The 18,639-nt window shown below is 40.8% G+C and overlaps 1 protein-coding gene across 1 annotated transcript; it reads right to left on the reverse strand.

Moving 5' to 3' along the window:
- Positions 1 to 2,123: 2,123 nt before the first annotated feature.
- On the reverse strand, positions 2,124 to 14,485 carry hs3st3b1a (heparan sulfate (glucosamine) 3-O-sulfotransferase 3B1a). The gene is made up of 2 exons (XM_085271408.1): positions 13,673 to 14,485; positions 2,124 to 3,940 (listed from the first exon to the last, which is right to left on the reverse strand). Exons 1-2 carry the CDS (start codon positions 14,164 to 14,166, stop codon positions 3,322 to 3,324), a joined length of 1,113 nt encoding a protein of 370 aa, XP_085127534.1. The 5' UTR covers positions 14,167 to 14,485; the 3' UTR covers positions 2,124 to 3,321.
- Positions 14,486 to 18,639: the final 4,154 nt, after the last annotated feature.

The following is an 18,639-nucleotide window of genomic DNA, read 5'->3' on the forward strand; positions in this document are numbered from 1 at the left end:
TTGTTGCTCTAGAAATTGTTGTGATTTGGGAGCTTGTTTTTTTGTCTTTCACTTTCTCCCAGTTATAAATCATGTCTTAAGATAAAAAAACAACTACAAACAAAATTATGTGATCATATGCTAAACTTTGTGAAAATAATATTCAGAACAAAAATTAAAACATAAAGGGGCAGAGTAAGTTTTTTATAATGACCTTATATCCTGTTTGTAAATGCTGCTTGATGGTGCAAGGATATTTCATCAGATAGTGAAGATGTCAGCAATCCAAATAGTAACTATTCAGTACAACGTGAAACTAAAATGATTACTGCAACATTTACTGATTTATGAATACTTTTCAGTTTCCACTCACCCTGTTTGAACCTTTTGTTAGCAAAAAAAAAGAAAAAAAGAGCAAAATAGAGAGAACACGTCCTGTTAAAATAGAAGATATGATATTAGACTTTAATACTTGGCTAACTTGGTGCAGCGGTGCTGTAGTTATTACTGTCACTTCTCTTTAAACCACCCGGGACTTTTCTGTGCTCAGCTTGCATGTTTTATCATGATCCCTGTATGGATTGTCTCCAGGTGCTCCAGCTGTCTACAAGAGAAGTGAATATGAGCGTAAATAGTTGTCTGACTTGTGGACCTACCAGGGTGTGCCGTGTTGTTTTACCTCATGTCAACTGGAATACACCCCAGTCTCCTCAAGGACCTCTAAAAGAGTAAACAGGTAGCTTACTCCAGTCTATAGAGGCAGCTGTCTCTGTAGATTGAGGCATCCACCAAGTACCTGAATTATTTTTAGTTCAAAGTCAGCCTGGTTTCTCTGTACATGCCTTTTTCTCTCAGTTCCTTCTGTCAGATGTTGTTTCTAAGGCCACTTAAATGCACAATTTAGAATCTCGCAGGTGCAGAACTGAAAGACTCAGCCAACAAGTCAGATGTTGACTGAATTAATCATCTGCAATGATTTCTGCATGTGTATGTTAAACATGTTAATCGACTCCTGCATGATTAACATCTTGGCACAATACGAAGACGTCTCATTGACATCCTAATGAGGGTACAGTTCATCCTACCGCCTCCACCCAAATTACAAATGTCTGTTCATATGTCCTCTAAACCAAACCTTCTGGTGTTGTGTAACACTTTTATTTCCATTCGCTTTTGTTCAGCTTCTCTGATTCTATTCCCCAGTGGAAGCTGCCAAGTTGATATTTGAAGTCACTTAATTCTCATGGATGCCAGGTGTCTATTTTCCTTCATCCTAACCTTCAAACAACATCAGCCTTCCTTACAACAGCCTGTAGGGATGTATGCTAACAGCAATTCCCCAGCTGGGAGCCTAGCAATTACAGCACCCCTCATCTATTCCTTTAATTGCAAAGGGAGCTGCTTCCTGGGCGATCAGACTCCTAGCCTGCCACCAGGGAGACTGGCTTCATCACTGCTGGCAGCCTCAGGTAAATGAGGGTGTTTTGCTGGAGAGTTAAATAAAGGTTGTTTGTTAATAGAGGGAGGTGATTCATACCTCTCTTGAACCTTAGCTCAGCGATTAGTTGTTCTGCTTGATGGATGGGTCACATTGTTTGAGACTAGTTCAAGGACAACACACAATGCCTCAACAGGATATCTAAGTACGATAAAGCATATTAACAGAAGGCTCTAAATATTTTCTGGAATAAAAAGAAATGTGAAAAACAGACTGAATGCTATGCAATCGACAGCAGTATCATCTTTATGAACACTACAACGTGCATGAGGGGGATCGCTCATATATATAAATGGACTCCTGAAGGCTCATCCAGGAACAAAAAAAACAATCCGGTGCATTTCCTAATAAGTCACTTCTGGCCTGATGAGAAACCTGACACTTAATGTGTTTGTGGGGGTCATGGCAACGAAATCCTCTTAGTGGTGGCAGTGGGAAGCCAAGACAGCTAACATGCTAATTAGCCTGTTAGCGCAACAATGTGTAAAATGGTGATTAGACACAAGATTACACTTTTGCCTGCATAAACCTGAAGCATTGATAACCCACGCTGCTACCCAACAAATAAAACACATTTATAGCACTATCCTATTTTTTTTCTAACCATACCGAAAATCCAAGGATGCCAGAGACTGCATTGTTTGACTTTGATAAAACACACTTTCTTTATTTCTTTATTAAAGATGACAAGACTGCACCTTTTAATCAACATCTCATTTAAACCCAACTAATTTCAATGTTTTTAAAGCAAAGCATACAGTGAAATAGTGCCTCTACAACAACAATGTTGTAGCAAATCATTTTAGAATGACCCTGGATGATGTCGGAAGTGCTGAATTGTAGAGGCTGAATAAAACTCAACCACAAATGAAACTTAGATGAGGAATTCTAAAAGGCTATATTGGTTTAGTTTCTTCTGAAAGTAAAGAAAATAAGTCCTCCTTTTCACTCCAGCAGCTGATGTACTGTGGGAAAGGGCATAATTAACACATCCACTATCAGATGCAGTAAGAAGCTGCACAGAGTGATCAATGAGAGCAATTTCAGTACAGATCAATAAATGTGAATGGCTCATATGACTTTTCATATAAATCATTTTCTATAGGCGTTATGAAATCTGGGAGGCAGCTCTTTGGAAAATGGATAAAAACATACAAAACAGATTTGACACGACTCTATTGGAACCCGATCAACATTCTTCTGTAGAGACAAAATAAATAGTGGTTAAGTCAGAATATTGCAGTGGAAATTTATATTCTCATATTAACTTGAATTTGGCTCAAAGGTTGACCATAAACTTGCTACCATTAATGGATCAATGTTTTATTGAGACGCTTGAGAGATCAAGACAATGCCATCACTCAGGTCTAATTGACATGATGAGGAGCTATTACTTTATTGATCTACCTGGCAAGTTGCGCTGGATCAGCTGAGGCCTGTATCGACCTGACTAAGTGGGTCCACAGACCTCTGAGGGTCAGGCAAATGTTAAGGGGATATTACCAGTTTTGTTGTCAGCTGGGTCTGAATTGGGTAAAAAGAAAGAAAAAGAAAGAAAAAGAAAACATAGTGACCCTGATTGTAATACCTGTAAAACTGTGTGCTTTTAGGTCAAAAAAAAGAGAGATTTTGTAGCTCGCGACAAATAAAAACATGAATAAACCTAGTTAGGCAGCTTAGTGAGTTAATATCATAACAATAAATTATCATAAAATAGACTTCTGATCTTTTTACACACCACCAAATACTGTACATAGACTGTAAAACAATAACTCCAGAGTGATATAATTATAACAAAAAGAAATTCCAGATAACCAGCGTGAGCCTGTCATCATTTTTTTTTCTTAGTCCCAACCAAAGTCATGACCAGTCATCTGGTAAAACTTGAAATTAAAGGGTTTATAAAAGTCTCTTAGCCTCTGAACCACCTCTGGGTCAATATTAGGATGGGTCCTGCCTTTGGTTTTACCCAAGCAATGTGGCCTACTGTTCCCCTCAGGTCTCTTAAGGCAGGGGAAGCCTTTTGCTGGGTTAAAGTGGAAATGCTTCTCTGTGACCACCCTCCTCAGCCCAAGAAAGTCCTGGACACGAGCCATCTCACCTGCAGGGTCGGTAATGAGACGCTCTCCGCTAACGAACAGCAGCTGCTCCATGGGAAAGTACTGGAGCCAGCGCTCAAGGTGCTTGGCGTACATGCCAATTTGTACAGCGCTCCATGTGGTGTCAATCAGACCTGCCGAGGTGTTCTTCAGGGTCAGGCTCTCAAAAGAAGGGATGTCTGGCTTCTTGGAGCGGGTCTGAGTGTAGTCTGAGATGGCTCGCGTGACAGGATCCCGGACAACTACAATTAGCTTTGTGTCTTTAGACATGGCGTAGATTCGAGCAGGGACCTCCTTAGTAACGTAGTAGCTGGGGGTCTTTTCCATGGTCAGCTGGCCTTCTGATGACTTAGGCATTAATTCCCTGTAAAGAACAAACACAAAGAATTACATTTGCACTGCAGATGACATATTTTGCAAAAACCTACTCTACCATTTCCGCTGTATACTCTGTTTTCCTTTGTAGAGTTAACAGCTTACAAAAGTGCCAATCAAGGACGATGAGATTAGCGATGACATAATATCACTTCATGGCAGCTTTATAAACACTGTCAAAGAGAAGCTAGTCAGTCATCACCAAGAAGACAGTAGTAGAAATCTTGAGCTGCATTAACAAAGCCTGTGACAGTGCATGACGTGACAAGGGCTGGCAGGTAAAGCAGAAGTCCTATCAATCTTCAGTAAATGTGTGGGGGAAAAAAATACACAGTTCCACATTCCGAGTACAAGCTGTAAAGGAAGACATCCACCCTCGTGTCCCTCTTGTACCTGCATTAAACATCTAATGACCTAAATCATCTCACAATCATCACACTGAAATATTCCTCAGACTCATTACGTTATACTTAAAAATGCTGGTTTAGCTATGAATAGGCAGCTTTATGCACTTTAATGTCATGCACCTTTCTCCTAATATCAGTATTTTTGTGACAAATGTGACAATTTGATGAAGCTTTGCATTCCTTTGGAAATATGCTTGGAACCTGTCTGTTCCCATTACTGCATATTCTTCTTAACCCTGGATGGCTCGGGTTGATCATAATATAGCCTGTTAACTGCAGCCCTCACTGGATAATGGCTCAAGTGAGCCAAGGGGGATTAGGACTAAGCCAAACACGCAGCAGCATTAGAGGCTGGTTGGCTGCCTGTTGGCGAACTGGGTGGTTGGCTTGTCTCTAGAGAGAGGGGGAGAGAGATATGTGGCTATTATGATGAGAATCACTGGTGAGCATTTTAAATCCATGAAAAAACAAACAGTTACACAAAGTTTGGATACAACACCACATATTCCTATACAGCTGAGTGCAAGTAGGGAATGCAATTTTCATGCTGGGATCGAGTCAGGGAGTTGCTGATTCGACTCTTTTCCTCATCTGGTCCTCATCCATCATCAAAAACATGTAAATAAAAACAGAATGCAATGATTTAGAAATTATAGCATTCCAGTTTTACTTTACACAGCATCTCATTTTTTTTTCTTTTTTTAGAAATTGCATTGCATGTTGAACTAACGTTTTGGTGCCCCGCAGCTCTTAATCAGAGTCTGAGATCTCACGCTGATGTGACAAATGACTTGAATCAAGAGCAGTGTGCACATATCTCTTCTTCTGACAAAGAAATGTTAAGCCATGGTATATTGCCTTGCGTTAACAAGCATCCCTTTCAATCAAACCTCATGTGGGTTTGCATTAGTCACAATGTAAATCTTCAGTTGCTACACTGCATGGTAATATTCTTAGGTTTTGATAGTGAACGGCTGATCTAAATCAAACAACAGGAAAGCAGGGAGTCATGTCATGTCATTAAAACAATTACCACAATTTCCAACCATCTGTTGGTTTAACAACAGCTTTCTTCGTGCAATTCTGCATCAGCAAACCAACAGAATATGGCAAGATTTTGCTCTTCACAGCACTGCGAGAAGAGAAGACTTTAGCTACAAACATCACCCAAACGCTACAGTGGGGCAAAAAAGTATTTAGTCAGCCACCGATTGTGCAAGTTCCCCCACTTAAAATGATGACAGAGGTCAGTAATTTGCACCAGAGGTACACTTCAACTGTGAGAGACAGAATGTGAAAAAAAATCCATGAATTCACATGGTAGGATTTGTAAAGAATTTATTCGTAAATTAGGGTGGAAAATAAGTATTTGGTCACCTCAAACAAGGAAAATCTCTGGCTCTCACAGACCTGTAACGTCTTCTGTAAGAAGCTTTTCTGTCCCCCACTCGTTACCTGTATGAATGGCACCTGTTTGAACTCATCATCTGTATAAAAGACACCTGTCCACAGCCTCAAACAGTCAGACTCCAAACTCCGCCATGGCCAAGACCAAAGAGCTTTCGAAGGACACCAGGAAAAGTATTGTAGACCTGCACCAGACTGGGAAGAGTGAATCTACAATAGGCAAGCAGCTTGGTGTGAAAAAATCAACTGTGGGAGCAATCATCAGAAAATGGAAGACATACAAGACCACTGATAATCTCCCTCGATCTGGGGCTCCACGCAAGATCTCATCCCGTGGGGTCAAAATGATCATGAGAACGGTGAGCAAAGATCCCAGAACCACACGGGGGGACCTGGTGAATGACCTGCAGAGAGCTGGGACCAAAGTAACAAAGGTCACCATCAGTAACACACTACAACGGCAGGGAATCAAATCCCGCAGTGCCAGACGTGTTCCGCTGCTGAAGCCAGTGCATGTCCAGGCCCGTCTGAAGTTTGCCAGAGAGCACATGGATGATACAGCAGAGGATTGGGAGAATGTCATGTGGTCAGATGAAACCAAAGTAGAACTTTTTGGTATAAACTCAACTCGTCGTGTTTGGAGGAAGAAGAATACTGAGTTGCATCCCAAGAACACCATACCTACTGTGAAGCATGGGGGTGGAAACATCATGCTATGGGGCTGTTTTTCTGCCAAGGGGACAGGACGACTGATCCGTGTTAAGGACAGAATGAATGGGGCCATGTATCGTGAGATTTTGAGCCAAAACCTCCTTCCATCAGTGAGAACTTTGAAGATGAAACGAGGCTGGGTCTTCCAACATGACAATGATCCAAAACACACCGCCCGGGCAACAAAGGAGTGGCTCCGTAAGAAGCATTTGAAAGTCCTGGAGTGGCCTAGCCAGTCTCCAGACCTCAACCCCATAGAAAATCTGTGGCGGGAGTTGAAAGTCCGTGTTGCTCGGCGACAGCCCCAAAACATCACTGCTCTCGAGAAGATCTGCATGGAGGAATGGGCCAAAATACCAGCTACTGTGTGTGCAAACCTGGTAAAGACCTATAGTAAATGTTTGACCTCTGTTATTGCCAACAAAGGTTATGTTACAAAGTATTGAGTTGTATTTTTATTATTGACCAAATACTTATTTTCCACCCTGATTTACGAATAAATTCTTTACAAATCCTACCATGTGGATTCATGGATTTTTTTTTCACATTCTGTCTCTCACAGTTGAAGTGTACCTCTGGTGCAAATTACTGACCTCTGTCATCATTTTAGGTGGGGGAACTTGCACAATCGGTGGCTGACTAAATACTTTTTTGCCCCACTGTATTAGTGCAATTTATACAGAAGAGGGGTTCTCTTCCTTATACAGTTTCTTCGCCTAATGTCACCTGCTCTTTCTTTTGTCTATAGAAGCTGTGGGTCTTACATATTTATAGTGTTTTTCCTCTCCCTGAGAACCTTAGCTACAGTTGAAGGTGATGGAAAACAACAGAGGAGAGAGATACAAAAAAACTATACTGGAGCCCACTGCAATTATCTTCTCCATCTCTTGAATAAACACAAGTGCAGTGCCGTAGGCCCTTTGTCGAGGCCCGAATAGGCACAAAACCTCACTACCTATCAAACTTTCCACTTAGTCAATGAGAAAAACAACCTGCGTGATGAGGGCATGCATTATTCATCTTAGCACCGATAGAGAACAGGAGAACATCTCCAACTGAACGAGGTCTGAGAGCGAGTTGCCTTAGGGGGGGGCAGATGTAGCAAGCTTTTGCAATTTGTTCTGCTTAATAAACAATGTTGCCTGGAACCAATAGGTTTCAGTGCATCTATCAGTCAGCTATGCAAATGCATTGTCGTTTAGCATTGAGGCACACTGAGCCATAAGGTGCTGACTTTGACCCCTTCATGAATTTTTCATGGTTTTATTTGGCTATACAAAGCTAATAGCCAAATATATAACCATGGTGGCACGGTGTTTAGTTAGAATCCTGGGTTTGATTCCACCAACTGGCTAAGTTTGCACCTGTGGCTGTGTGGGTTTTCTCCAGGTATTCTAGCTTCCTCCCACAGTCCAAAGACAGGAAGTTAGTGGGATTAACTGGTTATTCTAAATTGAATGTGTCTCTACTCTGAGTTGGCTTTTCCAAAGTGTGCCTTGCTTCCTGGCCTATGCAACAGGCATAGTTTCCAGCTTACCTATGACCCTGGTTGTATGTGTGAAACAAAATGGATTGTGTTTTCTGAGTCATGAAGCAAAAAATAAAAAACGCTTATAATTGTCATGTTACAAACTAAATTGCATTTCAGACAAACCTCACTCAGAGCAATAGCAATGGGGAGATAAGGAGAGAGGAAGAGAGTAAATACAAGGATTATATGGAATCAGGTGCATTGTCGGAGGATGGAGACTGCATGCCCCCACCCCTCTGTTCTGACGCCAAAGTTGTCGGCGGGCATTTTTAGATGCAGCGTCTGCATTTTCTTGCCTCAATAGCACAACCTACAGACAGACATTAATCTGGGATTGGTGGGTTGTGTAATGGGCCTCTGTTTTGTCTGCCGGGCAGTCAGGTGTGTCCATTTAACTGGCTGCCGGGGAGACAGGGCTTGTTTCTGGTGCCTTGTTTACATTCATTGCTATCAGGAAGCAGGTTCAAAGGTAGGAATTTACAACATCACTGCATGTAGCTTGGTGCTCAGCTGCTGGGTGATGTCCTCAGTAATGAGTTCAGTAAGGAGCAAGTAAGGTGCAAAAAAACTCCAGGAGGAGGCTTTTTTTTTGTATTCTGCAGTATTCTGCTTGACTGACTCTAATTGGCATCTACATTTCAGCTTTCTTAGATCCTAGTGACAAGGGACAGTGCTTGAAAAAAAACCCTCAACGTTATCTAATGGCATGATGAGTTCTAATCTTACCCTGCAGTTCCAAGAGCAGTTGAGCTTCTGTGGGAAACATCCCTCTCCTCGAAGACAGGATGAGAGGTGTGGTATGCAGCCACTCGGAATAATCAGACTAGTGTACTAACATGCAAGGATTTCTCTAGCCATTGTGCGCCTTCCTTTTAAGTATCAAAAACATCGTCATTACACTTTAAATTTCCTTCTTATGGAGCCACAAATAACAGCTTTTGCATGTCCTTCATTATTACTGTCAGTATATGCAGAACTCAAGGCCACCTGGTTGCCTGGTGGAACCAGGCCTGTTTTAAAGAGAGGAGGAGGAGAAACAGGAGGAACAGCCATTCTGGTTTCTCTCACACAACTGCCAGCCTTCCTTTAACATCTAAGAATTCAGGCAATCCATTCTTTACAGAGCTTTTAATCTAAGTCTTGGTGCTCAAAAATGCAATCCAATAACATTCAGCTAATCGCTTAGCGTGCACTGTTTTTTTGTAATTATGACAACAGCTATAAAAACCTTTGTTGCTATCAGTGCATAGTAAGCCTGTATGAGTTACTCGCTACTTTCTTTACACACAGTAGATGAAAAGAGACAACAGTGTGAGCCATCAAATTTAAGGGGGGTTCACAGGAATGTGTTTGTGTCTGAATCTATGGATCAAAGTTCAGGGGTGAACAGTCCTGCAACAGCAGCCAAGCTGAAGTGAACTAGTAGTCACTCAAATGCAAAAAGCACTGACAAACACTTGCATAGTTGTGGATGTAAAAACTGTGACACAGATATAACAGGGCCAGGAAAAACGAACTAATATGATCAAGCTTTAGTGTGCTGACTGAATAAGCACAAAGTTGTCGAGAGCTTAATAGCATTAATATATCGGAGCCTCGTCAGCTTAGCTTTGTATTGTTTTGAGCAGTAATGGAATAGAAATAGTGTACATTAAAAAGCTTAAATTGTGTTTTAGAGTTATTATAAAATAGAAAAGAAATCCAACATCTATGTTTCTGGCATATGTGATGTTTGGAACAATTAGACTATTCCTCACAGATGCAAGGTGGTTTGAGAGGATCAGAAAACGAAAACAAGACTTCAAAGAAGAAAAACAAAGATGGCTGAGGCAGACTGGTTGTTTCTAAAGTTGCCCTGACTTTCTGTCAGGGAGTCTCTGCAGCAGAGTGAAAGACAGCTTCAGGAAACAACACATTTTCCCTGAAGAAACTACAAAAGAGAGAGATGAGGAAGTCAACAACTCATGGGGATATAATGGAGTGAACTTGTTTTGTTTCAGTGTTTCCAAAGTGCTGTAATAAGTGCTGTGGTTTGACAAATTGCCTCAAGCAAAAGCCCAGGGGGTTGTTGCAGCAAATTAAGCCTCCAATCTCTGGAATAGGGAGAGGATGCGCACATTACTAGTATCGACGATTTATAGGATTTATTCTAGGAATTGCTAGCAAACAAAAAGGTCTTTGTAGGAAATGAAGTTCTTAAAGTGCAAGGTTTCATGGTTTGCTGGGAAAAAAAACCCCCAAAACTTCTTTTCTTGTGAGTGTGCTGACACATTAGTTTAAGCCGAGTGATACCTTCATCGAGAGCTGTCTCACTTACACCAGTTCTCATGTGTCCTTGCAGCTAAAAGTGTTGAGTGCGCAAAAAGATACCAGTGGATTTAAATAAACCCGCTCCTGGGAAATGCAACTTTTCGCACAGAAAATCTGAAAGTCAACTTTCGGGCTAAAAAAGCTTAAGCGTAGTGTTTGAGTCTTTTCTTGGGCGGGTTCCAGTGAATGCTCTTCCTGATGAACTCCTGCTGGGCTTCGTCAAAGGGCACTTTCACCCTTTTGAGCACATTTGCATACAAAGTGAAGGCAGAGAAAACATGTTTCACACTAATTGTCTGCTCTTTTATTGTCAGGGTTAATGCAATCCTCAGGGGTTCTCCAACATCCCTTTTCATGGAGCTCCATCACGCAAAAGTAAGAAAGGACTCACTTTAAATTTACTGCCCTCTATCTGCCGCTGGGCTGCAGTAAGCTCCCCCGGGGCTCCAAGGAGGATTAGGCCCTGTTCTCCGACACCCTCCATGAGTTAGTAAGAAAGCTCTTCATTGTTCTATATTTGGAACCTCAAGAGGAAAAACATGATTACAGCAATTAAGTCACATCTACTGCACAGAGCCCAAAAGACCTTGATCAGAGCGTTGAACAGAAGATAACCTGTCCAAAAAGATATAGAGGAGGAAGTTAGAATTGTGCTAAAAAAGCCATTCCCACGGCTTTTGGAAGTTGCCTCCTGCGCTTTGTTCGAGTAAGCATGTGGTATTGTATGTCTGCTTCGCTTTTTTTGCCTTAGAGTGAAAACATGCTATATTGTGGTTGGCCTCCTGCTGGGCGAGGGCCCCTCCTCTATGTGGGGCTCCAGAGGGATGGACACAACAGACCTCCAACAGAATGGAACACACCAATCACAGCAGATAAATGGTGCGGGCACAACTCAATGCCACCCCAGGAGCTGATAAGCCCACCCAGCAGAACGCACCTCTCCCCAAGCCACTGCTCACCATTAGTCGGGGGGCAATGAAGTGAAAGATATGGGCCAACAAGTCAGTGGATGCCTCTTTCTGGCTTGGTTAGTGTGGACACAGGATTGTCTGATGACTTTTTTTTTCAGCAAAAGCTCAAATGTATTACAGAGTATACTTTTAAAGATCATCCAGCAACAATGCACTCTTCCTTAAAGGCAGCCGGAGGTTTTCTGAGCACCACTAAATGATCATTAAGGGCTGACTAGATGTCACAGGGCTGTGCTGCAAGGGGGTCAATTTGTGGCACAGCGATCTCACTGTGACAACTCAAGCCGAGTTGTTTTAATTAGCTGGATCACCTCTCTGAAAAAAGAAGAAGTCTTCATTACGCATTAAACATTCTCAAGATCAAACTGCTTCTCACAGCCACTAACTGTGTGTTTAGTGTGCATGTGTCACTGTGAACAAGAAGTAAGTATGCCTCACTTATCTGTAAAAGGTTTTTTTCTTGGACTTTTACTTAATGAACATTAAATTCTATCCATCTTTAATGATGGTATTTCCTTTTCTTTAAGCCATCATTCATTCCAGACATGTGTTACTTGTAGATTAAAACAGCATGAAGACTAATAAGTGTTCAAGCGCAGGACGGTTTCATGTTATTTTTGAGTCTACAGTGATGGACAAAAGAATTTCTCCGTAGACTTATCATCCAAAAATGCCCTAAACCTGTCCGGAAATTCTCAAAGGAGCTTAGGCAAGAAGTCCTTTGAACAATGCTTCGCTTCCCCTATTGTAGCTCTATGAAGCCAGCTTTGAAACAGTGTCTACATCCTTTGACATTGCCTGTTAATCCCTGGGCTCAGTCAAATGGACACCTGAAGCAGCAGTATCTCCTATTATCTCTTGTTAACAATGTGGCTGCTCTGATGTAAAGCACTCAGTTCCAATCTACAGTATTTTCTTTTTCCACTAAGAGTAGTGCATTGTTATTGTGCAGCTGAGGTGATAGTAAAGAGCTTGCATACAAGGACAACAGTTGCCATGACAGAGAATACAGTAAAAAATGTTGCCTTATTCAGTGTTTAAGCAACCAAAGATCTGTGATGAGAGCCTCTGATCGACTGAGCTTCTGAAACAAATTACTCCAAATGAATCAACAGAAAGTTGAATCTCACTTCAGGAAGTTAGACGACAGTTTTATGTAACTTGCTGACTCCTAGCTATAAACCAAAGGCTATTACTCTGAACCGCATCCAGAATTCAGGTCAAGTCTAAATGGAAGCTCTGCATTATCATTTTCTCCCTGGTGCCTGCTCTCCTTTTTGGAAAGCCAGCGAAAGTCAAGATCCAAGGATAGATGTAGAAAAATTCCGGGAACTGTCAGTCAGGGTCAAGCAAACACGCACAAAATAACTGTCCTTTGTGTAAATCGACACAACTTGGAAAAGCGGCCAAACAAAACTGCGCAAATGATAACAATTTCCCTTTATTAAAATGTGTCACTTATTCAAGTGCTTAGAGTGCATTAAAGGTTTGACTTCACTGACAGTTGTTAAAACTGTAAAAGTTTGTCATTTATATGCTAAAAGCCTGAACCTGCTCTTCATGCTGGTAGATATAGAGATTATACAGTGCTGCAGATATCTCTATGACAGGAGGAAACAAATAACATCTCACCAGCAGTATTTATTTTGTGGATAAACCCCATGGTTGAGCTTCAGTTAGAGGCAATGAACCTGCATGGTGTTTCCTCCTTTCCACAATGGATATTTTACATTATATATTCCTCCTTCATGATTGGTAATCAGCATGACAAACTGTGAATCTGTTTAACTAGAGCCCATAATACATGACACACTCTACACTACATAATCTCAGTATGAGTGTTTGTATTTATTTATTTATTTAATTCATTATTGTTAATATTCATAAAATAGAAATCGAGTGTTACATGGTTTTCGCTGTGACAAATACACCGCGTAAAATTATTTTTCTTTTTTTTAATGTAATCTCTTGGTTTCTTCTTCTTATCAACTTTCACACATAGCTCGATCATCAGAGCTGATGTTATGAGGCTACCTGTCAAAATGATTTACAGGCGTAACTTTTGGTTAAGTGAGGCTAGACTTTCAGGACATGAAAGGCTTTAGTAGAAATGTAAATATAACTGTGTCTTTAATAAGCCAGGGGAGAAGGTGGTTGTTGGGTTTTATGAAGATTGAAAATATGACGATCAATCACAGCAATGTAAACCTCAATTATTGCGATACATTTGCAGACAACTGGAGATTTATGTCCACATAAGTAGCCCACGTTTCAATGAGCAAACAGCTTTTTGGAAAATGAGGCATGGCGTGTTTTTGTAGCGCTCGTGTGCGTGACTCGTGGGTTTTTAATACTGCACTGTGAGGATGAGTGAGCTAGTCTACCTGTACCACTCCAGTCCTTTATCGTAGTTGCGGTCGAAGAAGTGCGGCTCCGCTCCCACCGCTCGGATGTCCGGATGCAGGCGCAGAAACTCCAGCAGCGCCCGGGTGCCTCCTTTCTTCACTCCGATGATGATTGCCTGGGGCAACTTTTTACTTTCCGACTCATTGAGGGAACCTGACATGGCATTATCATCCAACGCTTTCGCCTCGCCTCTAATTTCATCCCACTCGTCTCCTCTGCTGTCCAACTCGTTCTCGTTATTTAGTAAGTCCCTGGACGCTCCTAAAGAGGACCCCTGGTTGTCAACTTCTGCGTGGTTTTCGCGTCTGTTCACCGATCCGTACGTCAGGTTTGGAACAGTGGAGCAGTAGCCAACACAGCAATATATCATATACACCCAAAGGGACAGCATTATGCAAAATACAAAGAGTTTGTTTTTCACGTGGGATGATGGCACAACATGTAGACTGTGTATAATCGGACTATATTCCATAGGACCGCCGTGACAAAGTTGTATTCCAGTTACTTTGCATTTTGACAAAGCTGCCTCACTCCTCTGCCATAGTTCTGCTCCTGGACAACCGCTGCGCAATTTCCCAAAACATAAATTAGCGTTTAACCAACATGGGAAGTAAAACTGAACTGCATATGCTCATCTAGTTCCACTTTAATACCTGTAAAAATACTTTAATTTAAAATAAAAACAAAAAAACTGAGCGGCAAAAAGCAATTCGAACAGATCACCAGTTGAGCGATATGCGCGTCAGGAACCAGCTTGCCTCCCATCACTGCCTCTGAGCGTCTGAGCGATCACTCTGAGGCACCAAGTTATTTTCAGGCGAGAGCGTCAAGCAGAGAAATTATCACTTCCGATAAGCTTTTCAAAGTAAGCGTTGTCAAGTGGTAAAAGAAATCTATACATACGGTCTACACTCGCATATTCACATTTTATCCATGATTTGTCTTTATTTAATACATTTTTCCTTATATAGATTTTTTGCATACGCTACTTTAATACAACTGCAATCTATAGACAGTGGATCAGATTATAACTTTAAATCTATGGCAGGATATTATCCATAGACAAATAATAATAATGATGATGATAATAAGTAGAAGAAGAAGAAGAAAAACCTATGTACTCACATTACAGCACACACTGATCATAATTTAGGCTGAAATTTACATTCATATGATAATATGTGCCACCCTTTGGTACTTAATGTGATTTGTTCATTTTTATTACTAGAACAACATCGATTCAGGTTGTGCTTAAAAAATATTACACACAATAATATTATTTTTTTAAAAACACACATTTCAAATTTTGGAAGATTTTTGACATTTTCTTTTTCTTTTCCTGTTTTTTCCCCTCCGTGCACATTAGAAGTCGGCCAGAAACCTCTTTTCTCTACCATATCACTTGACTTTTATTTTGAAAGTTCAGGGATTTTTCTTTCAGCCTTGGTCTACTTTGATGCAGGTGAAGCGCTGAATGTAGACTAAGCAAAAAAACAAAACAAAACAAAAAAAAACTCACCAAAACACACACGAACTTCAGCCTGGAGCGGAACTTTAATAAAATCAAAATATGCCTTTTTAAAAATAAATAAATACATAAATAAAAATAATTAGTTATGAAAGAATGAAGTTGAAGTATTTATGATTATAATAACAGAGGAGGTCTCTCTTTGGTGTAAGGCACAATTTAATTTACAGGTGGCTTACTATAGCACAGGGAACCACCAAGGAAAGCAGTAGGTAATTTTTATTTTAACTAAATAGAAATAGATCAAAAATGTGTTTATTTATTTATTTAAAAACAAAGGAATACTAATTACGCTATTATCTCATTTGCACATTTGACCCGTGTGATTTTTAAATACCTACTGATCAAATGGAAGCACGTTACTACATACGTGTTTCTGTCAAGGGAGATCAAGCCATCACAGATTTTATAACTTTATAACTTACTGACACAAACATACATCCAACTAACACATGTGTCAAAGATCAGCTGTTTGTTGACAGCCTCCCACATTTCTGTGCTATAACCGGTTCACGTGAGTCACCTTTAATTGCCTCATAATGATTCCGAACGGCCTTGCTAACGCCACAAAAATGTGAACGTGTAGTTCCACACAAACAAACGGTATCACGAACCATAAAAGTTAATCATTTACCCCTTAAGGCTGTGGGGGTGGGGCCACGGCAATCACGACAACGATGAAGATGCGTGATTGTGAATTTGGAAGCACAAAAGTTTGTTTCAGTGTGTTTGTGTTAGCACCTCCTTCTGGTGCAGGGTCAAAGGCCTCCAGTCCCACTGCACCCCTGAGCTAGCAGAGGATTAGCAAGATTACCCCAGAGCTGCCATGTCAGTCAGAGTTTTGCCAGAGACCACCCTGCCCCCTTCATCTAAGCCCCTTATCTCATCTCTCAGACACTGCTATATATGATATGCGTGTGGTGTGCGGCTAAGTGTGTGTGTGTTTTCTAATCCTAATAGTTGCACTTCCACAGGACACAGGCACAAGATAACCTGTTTGGGAAACTGTGTGCACCAAGGGGTTTGGTTGGAGCTATGCACTTGTGGTTTGCCCTTTCCACTTTGTGTACAGATCATGTTTATCTTTGCTCTGTGTACTTGTACCTCTGAGTGGAAGTTGAACTGTTGAGTTCAAGTATCGAAGCATCAGCAGTAAAGTTAAAGTCCAAAAAGCTTGTTCATTTGACGTGCAAATGAGTAATGCCGTTTTCATGTGGATGTGTCACTGAGACATTTTCCACATTCAGAGCTCACAAAATGGGAAAACTATCTAAGTAAGTATCACAATGAACAAACTACTACACTGCTGTTTTGAAAGAGATACAATGTGTTTATCTAACTTGGCTGAAGCCAAGGTTCTACTGACAAATTCAGTCTGTTTTTGCCAAGTGTAAACACACTGGAACACTCATATGGAGGAGCGTCAGATAAACAGAATAAAAAGGGGAAATATTAGTTTTCTTATGTAATGTTCCCTGTCACAAATTGGCTCAAGGAGAGTGAGAAGCAGGAGTTCACAGATGAAATGTACTTATAAAAAAGTGGAATTTATTAAAACTTTACCAAAACTTCAAAACATCAAATGTCAGTGGATGTGTGTCGTATGTGCTGTTGGAGGTACAAACACACAAGAAGGCCGATGCCAGGTGGATGGCAGAGAGAGGCCAGGGGCACGTTCAAACCTGAACACGATGCACAGTGTTTTGTTTTGTTCCATTTTTTGGGGATGAATGAAATGCTTCCTTGAAAGGATGTGTGGAGTCACCGGTGGGCTTGGAAGCATGTGCGCTCTCATTTGGTGGGTGTGCAAGAAGAGTTGTCCTATCACACAGCAATGCCTACATAAATCACACCACTCTGGTTAAACAAAATAATAATAATGTTTTGAATGCAAACCAGGTGAATCAAAGGGTTGACTTTAATAGGCTGGGAGACCCAGGTGTGCTACTTTAGTTCATGAACCTTTTATATTAGCCTCCAATCTATAAGCTAGGATCATAGGGGCACTGCAGTCCATACCAGATCGAGTATTGTTATTTATGCAGGTGACAAAAGTTTGAATTAGTCCAAAAATTAACAGAAATTTCAGAAGTCATAGAATTTCGCCTTGTGTAATGCAGCCGCTTAAAGTTCACACACAGTAGAAGAATCAGACTTGAGCCACATTTCAAGCCACTGGGAAAAATACTTAGCAACTAATAATGAAAACGCCCACAGATTTAGTATATATCCTGTTTAGTATTTTATTTGATATTAATGTGATCTTAAGAGAGGATCTCTTATGTCCTCTTTTACAAACTCTAGCCACTTTGTTTTATGATGTTTATGTATAAATGAATGTAGGCTGTACGTGTATTTATAAGTGTGAAGGACCCGTGGGAGAAAAGCCAAGACTGAAGCTTGTGCCAAAGAGCCAAAGAAAAAAGGAAAGAAAGATCAGCATTAATATATAATGTATCAAGGCACTAGCTGCTCAAGAACACTCATATGTTTTAATATGATCAATACTACAGCATCTGTATAGATGTGTAGTCAGCTCGCTGGTAATTTGACTGAAAGAGCTATAAAGATAAACTATTATCACATTGATCATTTATTTGCTTGTGATTGAGAAACACTGTAGAGCAGTTATCAAAGAGGGCATAAGCCCTATTGTTAGCTTTTTCTAAGGCCTCCTTTTTGTCTCCGTGCTGGGGGATTGACAAACTTCAAAGTGGTGCACAGTTTTGGGAGGATGAAACCTAGAGTTAGAACAAAAGACACCTGAGGGAGGATACACACAGATGCACACAAATACACACACGCACACGAGCACAGAAGGTGCCCAAGCACGTTTTTTTGTTGTTGTTTTTTTCAGATTTCTATAAAAGTGTGTGTTAATTTGTTCCATCTGTCATCCTTTACAATAAACAATATCCAGCAGACACACACACACGCACTCTGCACTCTGTGTCACTTCACAAGGGCCGATGAAAAGCAAAGTGGACACACTAAAGGGAGCGCTTGACTTGTTCTACACATCCTGGACTGTGTTAACAGACTTCTATTCTGCAGCCTAAACAGATGACATAAACAGCACCCAGCTCATACATGAAAACCAGACAGTCAAATAAAGACCTGTGTCTCAGCACACACTCCTACTCCAATCATGGGATTCAGTGTGTGTGTTAACCACTAAAATGTGTACTCTTGTTATAAACAAATACAACCTTATCTTCCTTTTGTGTATTTGGGTTGCCAGTCTGCAATTATAATGCAATTAAGAAATGCAGAAAGTTCAAATATAGAACCGTTTAACATCGTGACTGTTCGCATTAGTGAAGAGTGCTGTTACTTTACTGCCAGGTAAAAAAAAGAACCCTAAAGCTGAGTCTTATTAAACATCTGCCTGCACAATAGAACTTCAATGGCACTGCT

Source organism: Mchenga conophoros, linkage group LG4 (assembly GCF_057382185.1).
Source record: "Mchenga conophoros isolate Kocher_MC1m ecotype Shallow Benthic linkage group LG4, M_conophoros_male_GT1.1, whole genome shotgun sequence".
In the NCBI taxonomy this organism is placed as follows: domain Eukaryota; kingdom Metazoa; phylum Chordata; class Actinopteri; order Cichliformes; family Cichlidae; genus Mchenga; species Mchenga conophoros.